The sequence below is a fragment of the Archocentrus centrarchus genome, chromosome 8, assembly GCF_007364275.1.
Source record: "Archocentrus centrarchus isolate MPI-CPG fArcCen1 chromosome 8, fArcCen1, whole genome shotgun sequence".
Lineage (NCBI taxonomy): Eukaryota > Metazoa > Chordata > Actinopteri > Cichliformes > Cichlidae > Archocentrus > Archocentrus centrarchus.
In genome coordinates, this window is record NC_044353.1 from 18,011,102 (window position 1) to 18,027,591 (window position 16,490).

The following is a 16,490-nucleotide window of genomic DNA, read 5'->3' on the forward strand; positions in this document are numbered from 1 at the left end:
CTCTCTCTCTCTCTCTCTCTCTCTCTCTCTCTCTCACACACACACACACACACACACACACACACATTGGGACTGTACATACAGTGTTTGTGTCATTTCTCATATACCTCACACTGTCTGACATTCAGTCTCAATTACTGCTGTGCTAGTAAAGAGTAAAAATTTAAAGGACACCTCCAAACTGTAAAAGAAATAGTGTATGTGTGTGCTTACGTGTGTGTGTTTTGTGAATACATGTGTGTGTGTACATCTCCACCCAATAAGAGTTAATTAGCGTCCTTTTTGTGCATGTAAAATATTCCAGTGCCTGAACTGCTGCAGTATTTTGGACGTTCTGTTCTTGCCAACCTGCACTGTGTCATCTCAAATCAGAGGACATACAGAGTCACACCCAGATATGCACTTGTGTATAAATAATGAAAGGAGACACAGGACTTGAATTTTATTCATTTATTTTTCTCTGTAATTTGTTAACTTGCACATGTATTTGGACAATACAGTTTTAGGCTCTATCTAGAAAGAAACTACCTAAAATAAGAGAAGAATATAGATGTCTGTGGACCATTTTATCTAACTAAATAGAAATAATTGACTAAACTAAGAGCCCTTGAAGCAGCTGAATGGGGGAGGGAGAAGGGGGGGGGGGGTCTAGGTGGAGTGAAAGAGTCCAGCTGTTTAGGATAAGACCATGGCTTGGAACTCTGTGGAGGAAAAAAAATGCATCAGTAAGATGTGACACCTGAGTCTGACACCTAGCTCAATGTAACTAAAATATGGTGATCACATGCCAGAGGAGAGGAAACTAGTGTTAAGCACAGTTTGATAGCACACTTGACCTCCTAGTCAATTGAACAATTCATAAACCTAAAATCGTAAAAGTTCTAGAAAAACTGTGTGCAAGCATCACTCTTCAGTTCCAGTGTAGTGATGTTTATACAAATTTAGAAATTATATGTCAAATAGATATGCATGGCCTCACCATCTACTCCAATCCGACCATCACTATCATCATCAGCAATACTCATGAAGCCCTTGGTCTCCTTATCGGTCAGAACACGAGCCCCGGAACAAAACCTCTGGAGGAAAAACCTGGTAGGCACAAGCAAGGACAAATACAATCCAGAGGTAGAGGTACTCCTCAATGACAACTGGATAAAAAGCAGTAACCCAAAGGGAGAAACATGCAGTTAACTCTGATGTTTGATCAGTCCTGATGCAAGACTTTTACTGAATGTTCATACAAGATTGCTGTTGCAAAGTAAGTGAAAATGTTGCCTTTTTTTAAAGGCAAGTATAGGTCTATCAAACTGGCTTCAGTTATTGGTTTTGGATGCTGCGCTATATGAAGCTCCAGAACTGCAGTCAGAGTATCCAGCTTCTACTAAGTAGACATTTTAACACCTACCTATGTTAATAATATCTTGTTGCACTTTAAACTCGCTTTTTTTCCATCTATCTTTTACTGAGTAATGAAGTGTGATCACGGTGTTGCATAGCTCAGTTTTAAATGTATTTTGGAGAACAGTATAAATGGCTATTGCAGTTTTCATGTCAGCCCTCCAAAGTTTGCTAAAGAAATACCAAGATGCATTCCCTTCTCTAAATGCCTCACATCACTAGAACTGTGAATGTTCACAAATTTCATTTTGCATCCATGAAGACATTTGATATAATTCACCAAAAAAATAAAAATAAGAAAAAAAATAAGAAAACTTTCTGAAGTGCCTGCTCACTCACTTAAGCTCTTCTTCCTCAATAAAGCCACTGGCATCATTGTCCAGGATCCCAAAAACCTTCTTTATATCCTGAGGGCTCTTCTTGGTGAGGCCACAGATCTGGAAAAACTTCTTAGGGCAGAAGGAGTCTGGAGCTGGAGAAATAAATCACAGTGAGTTTGGTGGCTTACGGCAAAGTCTGCCTTCCATTCATTAAACTGGCATAAACATGTAAATAATAATATTTGAATGAGTCACGTCTGGAGTTTATCAACTAAACTAGAATTAAAGCAAAGTTCTATTTATGTCACTTTAAATTATAGATGTGAGATAACATATGACCAAAAAGGTATTATTAAGTATGATTTAAAAGGCATAATTTTCTGGCTCAGATCTACATCATGAAAAAATTCACAGTTTCAAATGCTGTATTGTTATATTTTACAAGTTGAGAGGCCAATTTTCTTGATCTTCACTAATAAAAACAGGTTACATGATCAGAAACTCTCCACACATTTATATGCATATGCATTTATGTGTATTTTTAAGTCAGGACTTAAAAAAAAGTCTTCCATTTACTGGGACATAAAAATACATATGTGTGCATTTACATTCATGTGTGTTATTGTATTCTATGTATGTTTGTATGCGTGTGTATGCTTCTAAATGTAAATATATGGGGGGACTCTTTATACTGTAAACATATTGATGGAAAACGATACCTTGGCAGTCCTTGATAGCACTGTCGATGGCATCAGCAGAAAGGATAGATGAGAGCGACATTTTATTCCTGCAGGAGGAACAGCCATGGTGAATTATTAACATTAAGCCAGGTGCAGTACAAACCTTCTAAACTGACACTGACTGACAGCAAAAGATGTGCAAGTGGAGACGGAGAAGTTACTGAAAAGTACAGTAAAGTGTCCGGAGATAATAAGGCAGCATCCCGACATTAGAAACGTCTTTGATCTTGGTTGTAATAATAATAATAAAATAATGTGTTAACTATAGCTGCTTTTTAAAAAATTTAAAAAAAAGGTTTCACATTTACTTTTCGGTTCTCGTGTTGGCTTTTTTTTTTTTTCACCCATAGAGAGAGTAGATCACAACTTTTACGCACGCGAAAATTTGACCTATGACTTAATTAGCCTGCTCCTGAAGTATTCTGAATACACAAAACAAAAGAATTCGTCTCAGCAAAAACTTTTTCAATAAATCAAAAGCAAACTGTTTCCACCCTGCCGGACCCCACATAGCAGCTTACCGTGTTAAGGGGGTTCTCTCCCAGGTAGGCGATCCAGCAGAGAGATGAGGTTATGTGGTGGCTTCTGTCCGTTAAGACGGATTTATATAGGTCTGATTGCCGTGACAATGGGGATTGCTTGAGTTACCTGTCTATGGATCAAATTCTAACTGCCCGCCCCTGATCCAGTTTCTCAGCTAACTAATTAACCTTTACTACTAATAACGCCCAGGGGCAGAGAGACGGAACTGTGGACATCGGTAACGCCCTCGCATAAAGCATATTAATTTAAAAAGCCCACCCCCCATCCTTCACTCCCTCCTGTCACGCCCCTCCTCTCACCTCCAGGATTATATAGTATTAGTATACAGTAAATGCTGTCTGTCCCTCCTTTTCTCCCTCTCTTGCTGTTTCTGTCCCCCACCCCACCCCTACCCTTCCATGCAGATATCCTTTTACTGGCAGCAGTCCCCGAACACCTGAGCCATGTCCCTCTGAATATAAATGCTCCTTTCATTACATCTGAGATGGGAAATGTATGCGAAATGTAATGTCGACTGACACAGAAACTTGCAAGTTTGTAGCCTTGCAGAAAGACCACGTGCCTTATGTCACCTTAACTTGTTTAGAACAAAATAGAGTTCAAGAGCGAGATGATTTCAGAGGTCAACACCTGAGCAACCCGCTGCTGATGCTCAGTCTGTCGGAGGTCGCCTGCACATGTGTCTGCTACTACACACATTTAGTCACGTTAACTGGGAGTCAGATGTTAAATGGGACTCATCTCCAGTCGGATCTGCTGTGACTTCAAACACATGCTCAGAAGTGAATGACAGGGACGCCGGTGCTTTCCAACCTTCAGAGTGGCTGATACTGGTGAGGGAGTGCGGGGCTCAGTCTCCTTGGATTGCTTTGTCAGCTGTGCTGATTAAGAAACGGGAGGTGAACCCCTTCCACAAGGGCGTAGTAGTGGGTGGCCCCAGCGGCAGAAGGGGCCCATGCAAGCCTGGAATGAAAAGTGTGATTTTGTTTACATTTTTGTTTGTTTGTTTCTAAGTAATTAGTCCCATAAATAAATTGTCTGAGTAAATAGACTGCATTACTGAAATTCTATTCCTCAAAATAGCTGAGGCTCACTTTTACCCCCACGAGCACCTGACTCCTACAGCATGGCTAATTTGTACTATCTAGGTGACTGCTAATGCACACTGTGAGTCATGTCTTTTCTCAAGAAAGCAAAAAAAAAAAAAAAATAGAAAGGAGAGAGAGCAAACTGAGGGAAGTCAGCTGTTAACAAGTTTCTTTAAAAGAGGGGTGTGTAGAGCACTGTTATCAGATTAACCCCGTAAAACTTGAATGGTGAAATAATTGCCAGAAAATTCAAATTTTTTGAAACCTGAGTGTTATTGAACCTTCTGACAAATTAAGAAAATGGAAGGATAAATTTGCATAGATGAGTTTTATTTATTGTAGGCAGCACGGTGCTGCCTCACAGTTAGAATACCATCTGGAAGGCCTGGGTTTGATTCCACCTTGGCCCAGGCCCCTCCCTCTTTGTGTGGAGTTTGCATGTTCTCCCCGTGTCAGCGTGGGTTTTTTCTGGGTACTTAGGTTTCCTCCCACAGTCCAAAGACATGCACTTACTGGGGTTAGGTTAATTGGAAACTCTACATTGCCCATAGGTGTGAATGTGTGTGTGGATGTTGTCTGTCTCTCTGTGTTGGCCCTGCAACAGGCTGGTGACCTGTACAGGGTGTACCCTGCCTCTCACCCTATGTCAGTTGGGATAGGCTCCAGCCCCCCACGACCCAGAACAGGATAAGCGGAAGTGAATAGATCGATGAGTTTTATTTTGTATCTTTTTCTTTTTTTTTTTTTTTTGCTACATCTGGCATTTTTGCACAGTTTATTACTTAAAACCATGTTACACAATTTATTTAAGTTTTTCAGAGGAAAAAACCACACTGGTGATGTAGAGGTCTCAAAAAACTTGTGCATCAAATATGATGCACAAGGGTTAAGAATGAGTTAGCTGTCAGCAGCTGCTGAAGACAATGACCCAATGTCAGATGTAACACTATATCCATCAGAATGACCCAGCACAACTTAACACCATGAAATGCGTGACTCTTAATTTCAGAAACAGCCAGTGAATGTAGCAGCAGCAGCAGATCCCTCTCCAAATGATCAGATCATATAGTGGCAACTGAAGATTATTCCAAGCAGTCATTTTGTATCGACAGCCGTGCCAGTGTACTGTAATTTTACTGTTACAGTTTCATAAACACAAATAAGTTTAGACACTTGTTTAAGGATTCACAATTACCAGGATAATTACATTATTTACACTGATTATGGTGTGCCTTAATGATCTGGTTTGATCTGTACCTCAGTGCCAAACAGGGTGAAAACAGTATGAGGCTGTAAGCAGGCAAATATCAGCCCTGCATGTTTCATTCTTGCAGAAGTCTGTCTGGATTGCAGACAGTGAGTAACAAGATGTGATAAAAGATGACGGAAGTGAAAACAGCGAGGAAAATGATGGTTGCTCTGAGGATGATGGGAAGGATGAGGAGAGCACAGAGGAGGAAGGGGGCAAAATGTGAGGACAAGCAGAAAATTATTTGCCAGAGCAGCTCACTAAGCAACAGTGAGAAACTGTTGTTTGGAGACTGGCCAACAAAGGTGCAGAAAAAGCAAATACAGTATAACCAAAATGGCACCCAAGATATGGAGAGCAAACCATTACCAAATTATCTTCAGTATGTCAAGTCATCCAAAAGGCTTGAAAAAATTATAATTCTGGCTCATTTATATGGAGAGTGCACAAGCTCCGTGTTTAAACGTTTAAATACTTAATACTAATGTAGAGCATAAAAACATACCAAAAAAAAGCCAGTAATTAAGCGATATCATTAAAATTTTATATAAAATAATAACAATAATAAGAAAAAAATAATGAAAGAGATACACAGGGGAAAATTACACAGTGAGTTCAAATTAGTCTGAACCTGAAAAAGCTGTTGAGAAGAGGTGTGTTTCCAGCTGGGATTTAAATGTTGTTATTGAGGTAGATTATCTAATCTGGCGAGAGTGTTGGAACTGAGAATGCCCAGTCGGTAGTACAAGCCAATCGGGAAATTGGAATTACTAAAAGCTGCTGATCGCTCGACCTAAGTGAGCGACATGGGACCTAGGATTGTAAAAGATCTGGTAAATAACCTGGAGCAAACCCATGCCAGCCCGTTATAGACAACGACTGTTGAGAGATGTGCGGTGAAATGTGAGAAGTTTTTACAGACTTATGAACATATCATAGATTTTTATTAAATGCGGTATATGAACAGGTCACTACTGGCCCCCCTAATGACTACCACAGACTGTTGTACACAGTATGCAATTATTTGTTAAAAAAATAATAATAAAGAAAAAAGAAAAGAAAAAGAAAAGATATGTGAGCGATAAGGATGAAAAAAGGAAGGGTGATGCTCCTGTATGGGGCCCAGCGTTCTGTGCTGTCCTCCTGATGATGCATAGAGTCATGTGCAATGTTCGTGTTCCAGATATATACATGCTTCATTATAGCAGTTAGAAGTCCTAAATACCAGAACACTAGTTTCTTATCTACTAGAGTTTGAGCGTTTATTTCTTCTGTTTTTCTGAAAGTCAGAGCCGCGCGATGGAATTAGTTGCCTACTCGTTTTGTGCAGGTGCAAAATGACCAGTTGGGTTTGTCTTTCCGAGGACGTTTGTGGCCCCCAGCGGGTCTGATACACAAACACATTCAGAGATCATTAAGCATATCCCTGGGAGAGTGCTCACTGCAGCAGCACATGGAAAAGAAGGTTATATCCCTTCATGAGATAAGGGGTAGTTGAAGGTGTACACATTCGGCAACCAGCACCAGCGTGAGTTGGAGAAAATTACTTGCAATTTCAAAGCTCTCAGTGCGGAACACAGAAGCAGCTAAAAGTGCAAACAGCTGGCATCAAAACATTAAGACAAGGTCTCTCCGACAGTTGAACTCAAACCCTTGGATTTACCGTCCAGAGTACTAACCGTTGCACCATACAAAAGCATGACCAGCATTTTTTAATTGATCCTGTAATATTTGCAACCTAATTCTCAGCTGCATTCTTAATTCTATCCAAAGGGTCAAAATACCTCGCGGTCTGTTTTCCCGCATTAGAAGTCGGATTGTTTACGCGTGTGTGCTTGAAGCATGGGGTGAATCTTGGCAGAACTGCGCTCTCTCACGAGTCAGCTGGCCAACGCGAACGGCGGGTAATGTTGCACTTGGAGAGGTGTCGCGCCATGTGCGTAAAGATCGCCTTTAAGCGTTATTTAATGGCAGGACGGCGTAAAACTGCTGTCATATTTGTGGACTGTGGACTGCTTGTGTATGACAGAGCACTCCCTCACCCACCCCTCTCCAAAGCTGGAGAAAAACGTTCTCCGTGAAGATCTTTGCTTCCCAGTTTGGGAAGGCGTGCGCAAGCATTGGTAGACAAGCACTTATATTTGTTCAACCTTTAAGAAATTAGAGATGGAAAGTATGATTTAGTGGATTTTTCAGGTGTGGCAAATGATGGGTTGTTTTGATTATATCAGCCTGGCCAGGTAGGCGAATCCCCGCGCACGGCATATTAATCCGTTCACGCTAATAATTTTCTATAATTTTTAAAAAAATATATTTATTTTTAAACGCTTGGGGAACAAAGTTTACGCACAAGACACGCACAGTGGCTCTTGCTCACTTCCTAAAAGCTTACCTCCGATTGTTTGTCACAGCCACCCAATCCAGCTGCCAACTTGTTAATGGGGCCTCTCAACAAGTGATGCCCGGGTGTCTGCAGTTAGGTTCTAGTGAAGCACAGAAAAGATAAAGAGAAACTCAATCATCCACTGTGTGTAAAAACGAGACTCAGGACACCGGATTGAGGGCAGTGGTGCGATTTTACCCGGTGTATGATGTCATGCGCCATGTTGATACCTGGCAGACTATACGGTTACTGGGCAATCATTTATTTATTTACATTTGCTAATGTTCAGTCTGTGTCCGGACAAAGGGAATTGGCAGTTGTTACTGGAAGAAAAATAAATATAATTCACTGTAGATATTAAAACTGTGCTTTCTATTTGTAATACATAAGCAGTGAGAAAAAACATCCTTGAGCCTGTAGGTCGGTGACCAAGTGAAAACGTGTGTCTATATTAAGTTATGTTATTTTCCATTTAAAAGATAACGTGTTCAACTGAATTTTCTGCCCAATGACCAATATTCCTTTGATTTGTGTTCTTTCTATAATAGTTTTAAAGGACTCTTTAACTGTCTAAAATGTACACATCAAAGTAGCCAGTAGATTGCGCAGAACTGCAACTGTAGTTGTCTATTTTTTTGGCAACGTCTCCTCTCTGGCCGCGTCTCTTTCGGTTTCCAGGCTTCTGAAAATGAACGTACCCCCATCTAGTGGCTGTGAGGTGGACTAACATGAAACATGTGTGCGTGAGTGTGTGCAGTACGGGTTTTACTCATGCTGTGGGGAGCACAATAATAGCAACATATATATATATATGAATGAGGCAGTGATATTAATCCAAATACATAATATGCAACACTGACAGGAGTCATTTTACTGCACAGTGAGTGTCAATCTGAAAGGTCTGCTTGAAGTAACCTACATGTTTTCTTACATACTTTTACATAAGTAAGGTTTTTCAATACAAATATGGCAACCGAAAAAATGGCTGTTAAGTGAATCAGTAAAAGGAAAATGTATATATTAGTTATGTCTTTTTTCATGCAATTAGTTTCATACTTTGGCAATATCGTTTCGAAATAGTTTAGGGCATGGCCTCTTTATTCAATGGGTTTGGGATATTTATTGATAGCAGACAATTATTATAAAGGAACATAATAATAATAATAATAATAATAATAATAATAATAATAATGAGAAACAATAAGACCGTAGCAAAAGAATATTTATTCTTTTTTTTATCGATCGTTCCTGGAAAGTGCATCAGAGATTTTACAGTAAGCAAAATTCATATTTAAGACATGAACACAACCGAGCGACATTCACAATCATTATTTTTGGACAGGTGTTGCATAGGAGGACGTCTCTTAAGCAAATGTATAAAAATTATTTATATTCAGATGAAAGGGGGAGGTCGAGGTGGGCATTGTTGTTCCATCAGGTGTTGGTCAGTTGCCTTTTTATGACTTAACCAAGGCAGCGAACTCTGCGAAAAGACAGAAGGAAAAATACTGTTGGCATCTCCGTCACCAGAAAAAAAAAAAAATCCAAAAAAGGATTTCATTTTGCTTTTCTTATTTTTTTTTTACCATCAACGCCAATCTTGCCGTCACCGTCGGTGTCACCGGCCTTGAGGAAAGCCTTGGTCTCGGCGTCGTTCAGGACGCGTGCACCTGACTTGAAGTTCTGCAGGAACAGCCTGCAAAAAGAGTCGGTGGTTAGTTCATGGACTCAATCTCCCATTGACTGAGACAGGCTTCGCTTGCAATGTGACTGCAGAGGGTGCAATTTGGATGCGGACCAACTGAGACACGTGTACATAGTTTTTTTTATCAACATAATTCATCAGCCTGTGAAATAGTAATTAAAAAATTATCCATACTTAAGTGAAATAGACAATTTGAGTTATGTAAAACCAGCGCATTGTTGAACTATTTTGGAACTACAGTACATGTGCATCTACTGCTTAGGTACACATAGCCTACTGTAGCCTACTGTAGTCTACATTGTTTTATGCTTACAGTTCACTGTCACTCACTATTATGCATCTAAGATTAGAATAGAGCCCATAAGAATGCCTTTGTATGAAATTTGACCCTTGGTGTTACGCGTCTTACTTAAGCTCGTCCTCCTCAATGAAACCGCTCTTGTCCTGGTCAATGATGGCGAAGGCCTTCTTGACGTCATCTGTGGACTTGGCAGCCAGGCCGGAGGTCGCGAAGAACTTCTTGTAGTCGAATGTGCCATCGCCTGAAAGTAGCGCAGGTTGTTACAAAATTGGCATAAAGTAAACTCAACGGGACCAAATAAAATAAAATACAAATAAAACCCGAGTTGTGATTGCAAATGGAGAGGTCACCTTTGCACGCATCCAGGGCTGCAGTGACGTCAGCATCAGTCAGTACACCTCCGAAGGCCATTGTGAGCTGGGAAATAAAAATAAAATCGATTATCAAACTTTTAAAGCAGGGCTTATTATCCCTGGCGAACCATCCCCTGATATATATATTTTTTAATTTTATTTTATCTTTTAGAATAAATGAATTACATCAAAAATTTGCGTTCAGTGTTGATCACATTTTCATTTAAAGAACTGCAACTCTGTAATTTTGCCTAATAACTGTGCCTCTCGCCCAAAGCAATTAAATAACCCGATAGATGCTAAATAATAACTAATTCCGAGCAGAATAGAGGCGCATCACAAATGACTCACTCCAGATTTCAAAGAGCAAATTATTCAGTCCACCTCTTTCTGAAAGCCATCTTTGAGGCTGCATTTCCAAATCCCCCCCTCGAGAGGCTGAGATAGAAACATGCCCCTTGCCATCCCCTACTGCAGCTCTAAAGATGCGTGTAGGTCTGACCAGTAATCCATGTGGCTGATGATGCTGATGCTCCAGCAAGAAAACGCAAAACTCATCTCTTTCTTTTGGTGCTGCATCCCAGTAAGAAGTCCCGATTAAAGCGCAATGTTTAAAAAAAAAATATTGCTGTGCTTTCTCACAGATGCCAGGTGATGCTGCGGCTTGTCTGCGCGGATCCTTAAATTTCCTTTCTCCTTTTCATTCAAACTCACCTCTGATGTCTTTGCTTGGTAGGGTACAGATGACACAGACAAGAATCGAGTCGACTGCAGTGACCATCCCGGTACTCCCGGTGACCTTTTATATGCTCACTCCATCGAAATCTGAAGCATAAGATAACTGACACCGAGAAGGGGGAGGCGAAAATTCGTCCCCGTTAGCCAGAGAGCCGTCTATTTTAGGTTTCACAAATGAAGACGCTTAAAAGGTGCGTTTGAAGAAGTCTTTCATGCCCCCAGTGCTAAGAATAGGCCTCAGCACTGCTGAGGAGGACGAATTGGAAGTGCTGCTGGCAACACGCAGCTATATTCAAGAGAGTGGATACTGAGCATGCCTGCATTAGAGCTGGCGTAAGTTGCAATATCTGACTGTTTTCACTTTTTTTGTGTAACACTAAAAAGTTAGAAGGCATGGACTCTTCAGTTCGTGAATACATGAAATTTATTTTACGAGTTTTGGAGGGAAACTGGTTTGGTATTCTTAGTTGGACGTTGTGTCAATTTGTGACCAAAGATAAAAGATACTTTGTGAGAATATTTTATATTATTATACCTATATACTATTCTTTGGCTTAGTCTACCTGATTACCACAAAGCCACAATTTGTAATCCTGAATAGGAGCAACATTTGCTTGAAAAATGCCGTTTCTATGAGTCTGCTTATTTGTGCTGCGTACAAATAACACTAATTCCAAATGTCAACCAGCCCAGGTTTTACTGTCAATTCCACTTTATTTCATTTTTAAAAAAATATTAAATAATGTTCAAATTAGTCAAAGTGGACTCTGTGATTTTTGATATACTCTTCATTTTTCCTTATAATTCAATGTGCCATTCAACGAGGGCATGCTCATGCTTTTAAGCAAATCTTCTATATTTTTTTTTCTTTTTTCTATGAGCAAACTAGAAGAAAAAGATCCTGAAAGGGCTTATAGTTGCACAGTCAGCTCCACTTGTAACACTTGCTGAAAGAATATCTTTGACCTGTAGGAGGCAGCACTATTCTATGCTGTTAAGCGTGAGGATACTGCAGACTGCTATTACTCAGGCTATTCCTGTTCTCCCTACTGGTAGACAGTAATAACCTCATGGTGTCATTCGATTAGCTTGACGGTTACATAATGCTGCATTCTTAATTGACATTGGGATAGAAATTTCACATTAATATCCCAGCTGAGCTGTTCCTTTCCACGCTGATGCATACATATAGATTTTTTTATTAATTTTTTTTGCCAGAAAATGCGGTACATCCCAAATGCTGCAAAAAATTAAATAATGTGTTAAAGACCTCTGACTGATGCAGATTTGCATCTGTGCAGTGGGTTCAATGTGTTAAAAGTTCCTGCTGATGCAACAGTGGCTGTTAATAGCTCTCCTGTTGCCACAGCACATCATTTAATTGACTATGCAGCAGTTGGTGAAGAAGGAGTGTGGCAGCTTTCCACTGCAGACCTCCCTAAGATCCAGGAAGCATGTGAGCAAAGCCCCGGGGGCCCATTCCCACAGCATTTCCCAGTTCATGGCCAGAAGCCAGTCGCACTCCTCTATCTCTTTAACCAATTATCCAAACAAGTGCTGGGCACGTTGTTTAAACCATCACTCAACACCTCCTGAGTATTCAGACACCCTGGTAAGTGGAGACTCATTTGAAACTGCTCTTCCTCAAACCATTGTGTTGCATCTATGTGAATAGAAAGGATTGTACAATGCACCTCAGTTGACCAAAGCAAAAACGACTGACCTGAATTAGATGACTTTACACCAAAAGAGTATTTATTCCTGGTTTTTCACTCCTCCTCAAAAGTGCAGATGGTGTTGTACAGTTTGCACAAGTCGTTTTTCAGAACATATAACACATCTGAATAACATTAACAGTAAAATATGTGCTCCATGTTGAGAAACAGTCCGCAGGCAACTCATAAATAAGGTATAAAAAATATTCTTTCAGCTGATGATTAGTGAATCTTGCAAGGAGTTCACAGTTCCATGAAAAGAAGTGGATCTTGGTCAATGGAAATTTATGCCTTTACAAGGGCAGCAAACTCTGTGAAAGTAGAATAAAACTGCCATTAGTATTGGGAACAAAGGGGATTCAGGTTAGTGGTATTGTAAACTGACAGGAGCCACTCTCTGATCAAGAGTTTAAATCTGTGCAGATACTGAAATTATGTGAATGGATGTTAAAAATTTAACTCATAACACAATGTTTATAACTCTGCTGTGTTCTGCTAAATTTAAAGATTTGTAGGAAGGTTGCACCATGCTACACAAATGAACCCTTACCATCAATGCCGATCTTGCCATCACCATCACTGTCACCAGCGGAGAGGAAAGCCTTGGTCTCCTTGTCAGTGAGTGCTCTGGCACCAGCAGAGAAGTTCTGCAGGAACAGCCTGACAGATGAACAAAACAGCAGCAGTTATTATTATGTTCTTAACCTTTTGGTTTTCTGTGTTTGCAGTTTTAAGACAAATTAATGTATCAACCAGCTGATCTGTAGAAACCTATATGTTTGAAGTCATAAACAACCCTTTCCTTGGCACCTTTAGCATAGTTATGTTATTTACTCTTAGGCTAAAGCCTAAGTCTATAAAGAAAATTATATGAATCATACCAATAAGATTGTGAATATTCTGGACCACTGAGGCCTGCAAGCATTAGATGCCAGTATTAAGTGTAAAGTGCTGGAATGTCTTACTTCAGCTCATCCTCCTCAATGAAGCCGCTATTGTCCTGGTCAATGATTTTGAAGGCGTTCTTGACATCATCTGCAGTTTTTGCAGCCAGGCCACTGGCCTGGAAGAACTTCTTGTAGTCGAAGGAGTCAGCAGCTAGAACACACATTTTAACACAGTTAGCACCAAGCAAGCCTGCGTAAGCACAGCTCAGGACTTCAGTGTTGATGCAATATGATAACTGTGACTGGCAGTTTATGCGACACGTTGTGAAACTGAGAGTTTAGTACTTTTTGATTGCAGCCAAGCTGCATTAGTTGTTGTTGGGTTTTTTTAAAAAATAAAATAGTAATAAAATGTTTCACAAAAAAAAACTAGAACAGTTGGTTTACTGTGTGATTAAAAGATAATGAAGCTCACCTGCGCAGCCATCCAGAGCTGCTTTCACATCAGCATCATTGAGGACACCAGCAAAGGCCATTTTTTAATCTTTGAGAAGAAACAAAAAAGACAAGATACTGGATTAGTATGGCCATGAAAAACCATATGCAGTGGTTATAATGTTGCATTACAAATATTCTTTAACAGTTCCAGCTTGACTAGGTAAATTCACGTATCTGATGGAACTAAAGTATAGTGAACCCAACTATATGTTTTAAGCAATCATAAATAATACACAGAAAGCTTCTGGGCTAAAATCAGGCAATAGTGGACTTAAGGATTAATCCGCTTTAGGCTCATAGTGAAATAAAGGTTCTGGCACTAACTAACATTATGAAAACATTTCAAGCCTCTTTTTTTTTTTTTATTTATCTTGGTCAGGAATAAACTAATTTCCTTAATTCAAAGCCTACCACGCAGCTTCACCCGTCATGTTTGTTATGAGCATCTACTTATGAGCTACTCTTCGCCTCCGGATGTTTGATCACAACACGGGGACTGACTGTGTATCCCAAAGCGTTTTGCTGCTATGGCACTAAATAGATGATGCTTCCACTGAGAGACCAAATCACGGCAACATGAATCACTGACACAAATAAATAATGCAGCTGCCGAGACGCAGTGACGTCAAGCGAGTCGATAGTTCTAGGTGTGTGACTTTTTTTCATCCCGTTAAAAGAGATACCGTAAAAACACAATATTCATCCATAAACGGTGATCTTCTGAAATCGAACGGCCACTTTTGGCCTCCTTTGCGCGCTAATTGAATTATCCTGTGGTCCATGAAGTTGTTGACTATGTTTGTTCCATTTCTCTATATAGTTTGTAGTCCACGGGGATCTCCTTGTCTGAATCCTTTTCCCTTCCAGTATATCGTGCAGAAGTCAGTGTGGCTTTTGCGCGCCGCGCATCCCCACTCACCTTTGTGCTGCGTTGAGGCGAGTGAAAACCAAGGCGGACTCGACTGAATGCCACGAAGCTCCTTTCCCTCTCTCTTATATATCCTTGAGCAACACCATTTACAGAGCTTTGAGTCTCAGTATCAGGTGCCAAGATGTATGGGTTTCGAAAAAAAATGTGTCTAGTAGTCTGGACCTATTTTTAGGTGAACAAATGAGGATGCTACCATGTGTGAGTGAGGCCTATAGCTAGACATGTGGAAACTCGAGCAGGCCCGCTGCTACCCGACTTCACTGGACGTGTTGCACCCATATGATTTATAGCCAACACGCTGATTTTGATGCTGAGTATTTCCTCGCAGAGCATAAATTAAAGGAACTGATACATATGAGGTGCAGGTCATGAGTATACCCCCTATTTTGATTTGTGAGAAACATCTGAGAGAACACCAGCCAAATAAAACTTCCTGATTTAAAGCGGATCTCTTTTATTAACTTTACTATAAGCCTTCACGGTGAAAAGAAGTTAACTACTAGACCACTCAAAATGACTGAATACTGCCTTCAAAAACTGAGTCATGTTACCCCTGTGGTAGACTGCATGTTAGAATTCCTATAATCTGTTTATTTCTTGTCTTCTGTGGCATCAGTTAAATGCTCCCATATAGTCCAATCACATGCCATATAAGCCACACCCAGCTTAACAGACCTGTGTTTGATGAAACATCTTTAATAGCACCAGCAATATTTAATACTTGTGGTTATATTATGGCTCTCCTTGGGTTACTTATAACTGGATTTACTTAAATTCCTGGTTATTTCACATACATTTATTATTCTGCTTTATTGTGAGTTTACTATTTATTAGTGTCAGGCTTTCTATTCTTGCCTCTGGAGTTGCAACACCATGTGAGATGGTCTCAGATGATAGACATGTGCAGTTTCTGCCTATATGTAACATTAACTAGCTATACCTAGAGTATAAGCTACAGCACCGTTTGCATAAGGCTCATCTGAACTCTACAAGTGTTGAGTTTCAAGCTAACCCAGCACCTTATCAGGGTTGACACTTTGTGGCCTATTTTTTACATGCTGTCTGATTGCAAGCGTGACAGTTTTCTATGCTTTCCTGAGTAGTTATACCAGCATGTGCATGTGAATAACATATTTCTGAAGTGTAAAGCAAAGACTGTTAATCTCAATCTGGTAGTTCTGTGGAATCAAGTTTTTCTTTCTTTTCTTTTTTTTTTAAATTGTGATTCTTTGCCCTGAGTCTGGCCAAATTGAACTCGCTGTAGTGAGTCTGTAACAGTGAATGAAAATGGGGATGGTCTTAAATAACAGAACTGTGGCAGTGTTCTTTGGTTGATGCAAGCCATGGGAAAACAATATTTAAGTAAAAGCACTGAAAGGAGCACCGTTATCATAAATATTTCCTGGTTGATGTAAATACCAGATGTCAGTTCTGTGCTGGAAATATTCCTCAGAGATTTATGTTCATATTGACATGATAGCATCTCACGGTTCCTGCAGATTTCTCGGCTGCACATCCATGATGTTAATCTCCTGTTCCACCACATCCCAAAAGGGCTCTATTGGATTGAAATTTGGTGACTGTGGAGGGCATTTCAGTACAGTGAAATCACTGTCGTGTTCAAGGAACCATGTCTGAGAT

At 40.1% G+C, this 16,490-nt stretch overlaps 3 protein-coding genes across 7 annotated transcripts; all 3 read right to left on the reverse strand.

Moving 5' to 3' along the window:
• Nucleotides 1–478: 478 nt before the first annotated feature.
• Nucleotides 479–7,965, reverse strand: pvalb8 (parvalbumin 8). 5 transcript variants are annotated; one of them, XM_030735742.1, is made up of 7 exons: nt 7,920–7,958; nt 7,731–7,821; nt 3,815–3,964; nt 2,438–2,505; nt 1,738–1,870; nt 980–1,089; nt 479–701 (listed from the first exon to the last, which is right to left on the reverse strand). In XM_030735742.1, the coding sequence occupies exons 4-7, from the start codon at nt 2,496–2,498 to the stop codon at nt 676–678; spliced, it is 330 nt and encodes a 109-aa protein (XP_030591602.1). In that variant the 5' UTR covers nt 2,499–2,505; nt 3,815–3,964; nt 7,731–7,821; nt 7,920–7,958; the 3' UTR covers nt 479–675. The 5 variants fall into 5 exon arrangements, with proteins under 5 accessions (XP_030591602.1, XP_030591605.1, XP_030591603.1 ...); XM_030735745.1 differs by lacking the exon at nt 3,815–3,964 and having other exon boundaries at nt 7,920–7,965; XM_030735743.1 differs by lacking the exon at nt 7,920–7,958 and having other exon boundaries at nt 7,731–7,881.
• A 1,138-nt stretch (nt 7,966–9,103) lies between these two features.
• LOC115784172 (parvalbumin alpha-like) lies at nt 9,104–10,871 on the reverse strand. Its single transcript, XM_030735288.1, has 5 exons — nt 10,795–10,871; nt 10,078–10,144; nt 9,836–9,968; nt 9,308–9,417; nt 9,104–9,204 (listed from the first exon to the last, which is right to left on the reverse strand). The coding sequence occupies exons 2-5, from the start codon at nt 10,136–10,138 to the stop codon at nt 9,179–9,181; spliced, it is 330 nt and encodes a 109-aa protein (XP_030591148.1). The 5' UTR covers nt 10,139–10,144; nt 10,795–10,871; the 3' UTR covers nt 9,104–9,178.
• A 1,680-nt stretch (nt 10,872–12,551) lies between these two features.
• LOC115784883 (parvalbumin alpha-like) lies at nt 12,552–14,912 on the reverse strand. Its single transcript, XM_030736270.1, has 5 exons — nt 14,838–14,912; nt 13,896–13,964; nt 13,499–13,631; nt 13,084–13,193; nt 12,552–12,844 (listed from the first exon to the last, which is right to left on the reverse strand). Exons 2-5 carry the CDS (start codon nt 13,954–13,956, stop codon nt 12,819–12,821), a joined length of 330 nt encoding a protein of 109 aa, XP_030592130.1. The 5' UTR covers nt 13,957–13,964; nt 14,838–14,912; the 3' UTR covers nt 12,552–12,818.
• Between the last annotated feature and the right edge of the window lie 1,578 nt (nt 14,913–16,490).

Coding starts and splice junctions, on each gene's coding strand:
- pvalb8 (XM_030735745.1), bottom strand. CDS start 2,498: ATGTCGCTCTCATCTATCCTTTCTGCTGATGCCATCGACAGTGCTATC. Junction 1,871..2,437: donor TGCTATCAAGGACTGCCAAG/GTATCGTTTTCC, acceptor TTATTTCTCCAG/CTCCAGACTCCTTCTGCCCT. Junction 702..979: donor TGGTCGGATTGGAGTAGATG/GTGAGGCCATGC, acceptor TTTCCTCCACAG/AGTTCCAAGCCATGGTCTTA.
- LOC115784172 (XM_030735288.1), bottom strand. CDS start 10,138: ATGGCCTTCGGAGGTGTACTGACTGATGCTGACGTCACTGCAGCCCTG. Junction 9,969..10,077: donor AGCCCTGGATGCGTGCAAAG/GTGACCTCTCCA, acceptor CGCTACTTTCAG/GCGATGGCACATTCGACTAC. Junction 9,418..9,835: donor ATTGAGGAGGACGAGCTTAA/GTAAGACGCGTA, acceptor CTCTTTTTGCAG/GCTGTTCCTGCAGAACTTCA.
- LOC115784883 (XM_030736270.1), bottom strand. CDS start 13,956: ATGGCCTTTGCTGGTGTCCTCAATGATGCTGATGTGAAAGCAGCTCTG. Junction 13,632..13,895: donor AGCTCTGGATGGCTGCGCAG/GTGAGCTTCATT, acceptor TGTGTGTTCTAG/CTGCTGACTCCTTCGACTAC. Junction 13,194..13,498: donor ATTGAGGAGGATGAGCTGAA/GTAAGACATTCC, acceptor TTCATCTGTCAG/GCTGTTCCTGCAGAACTTCT.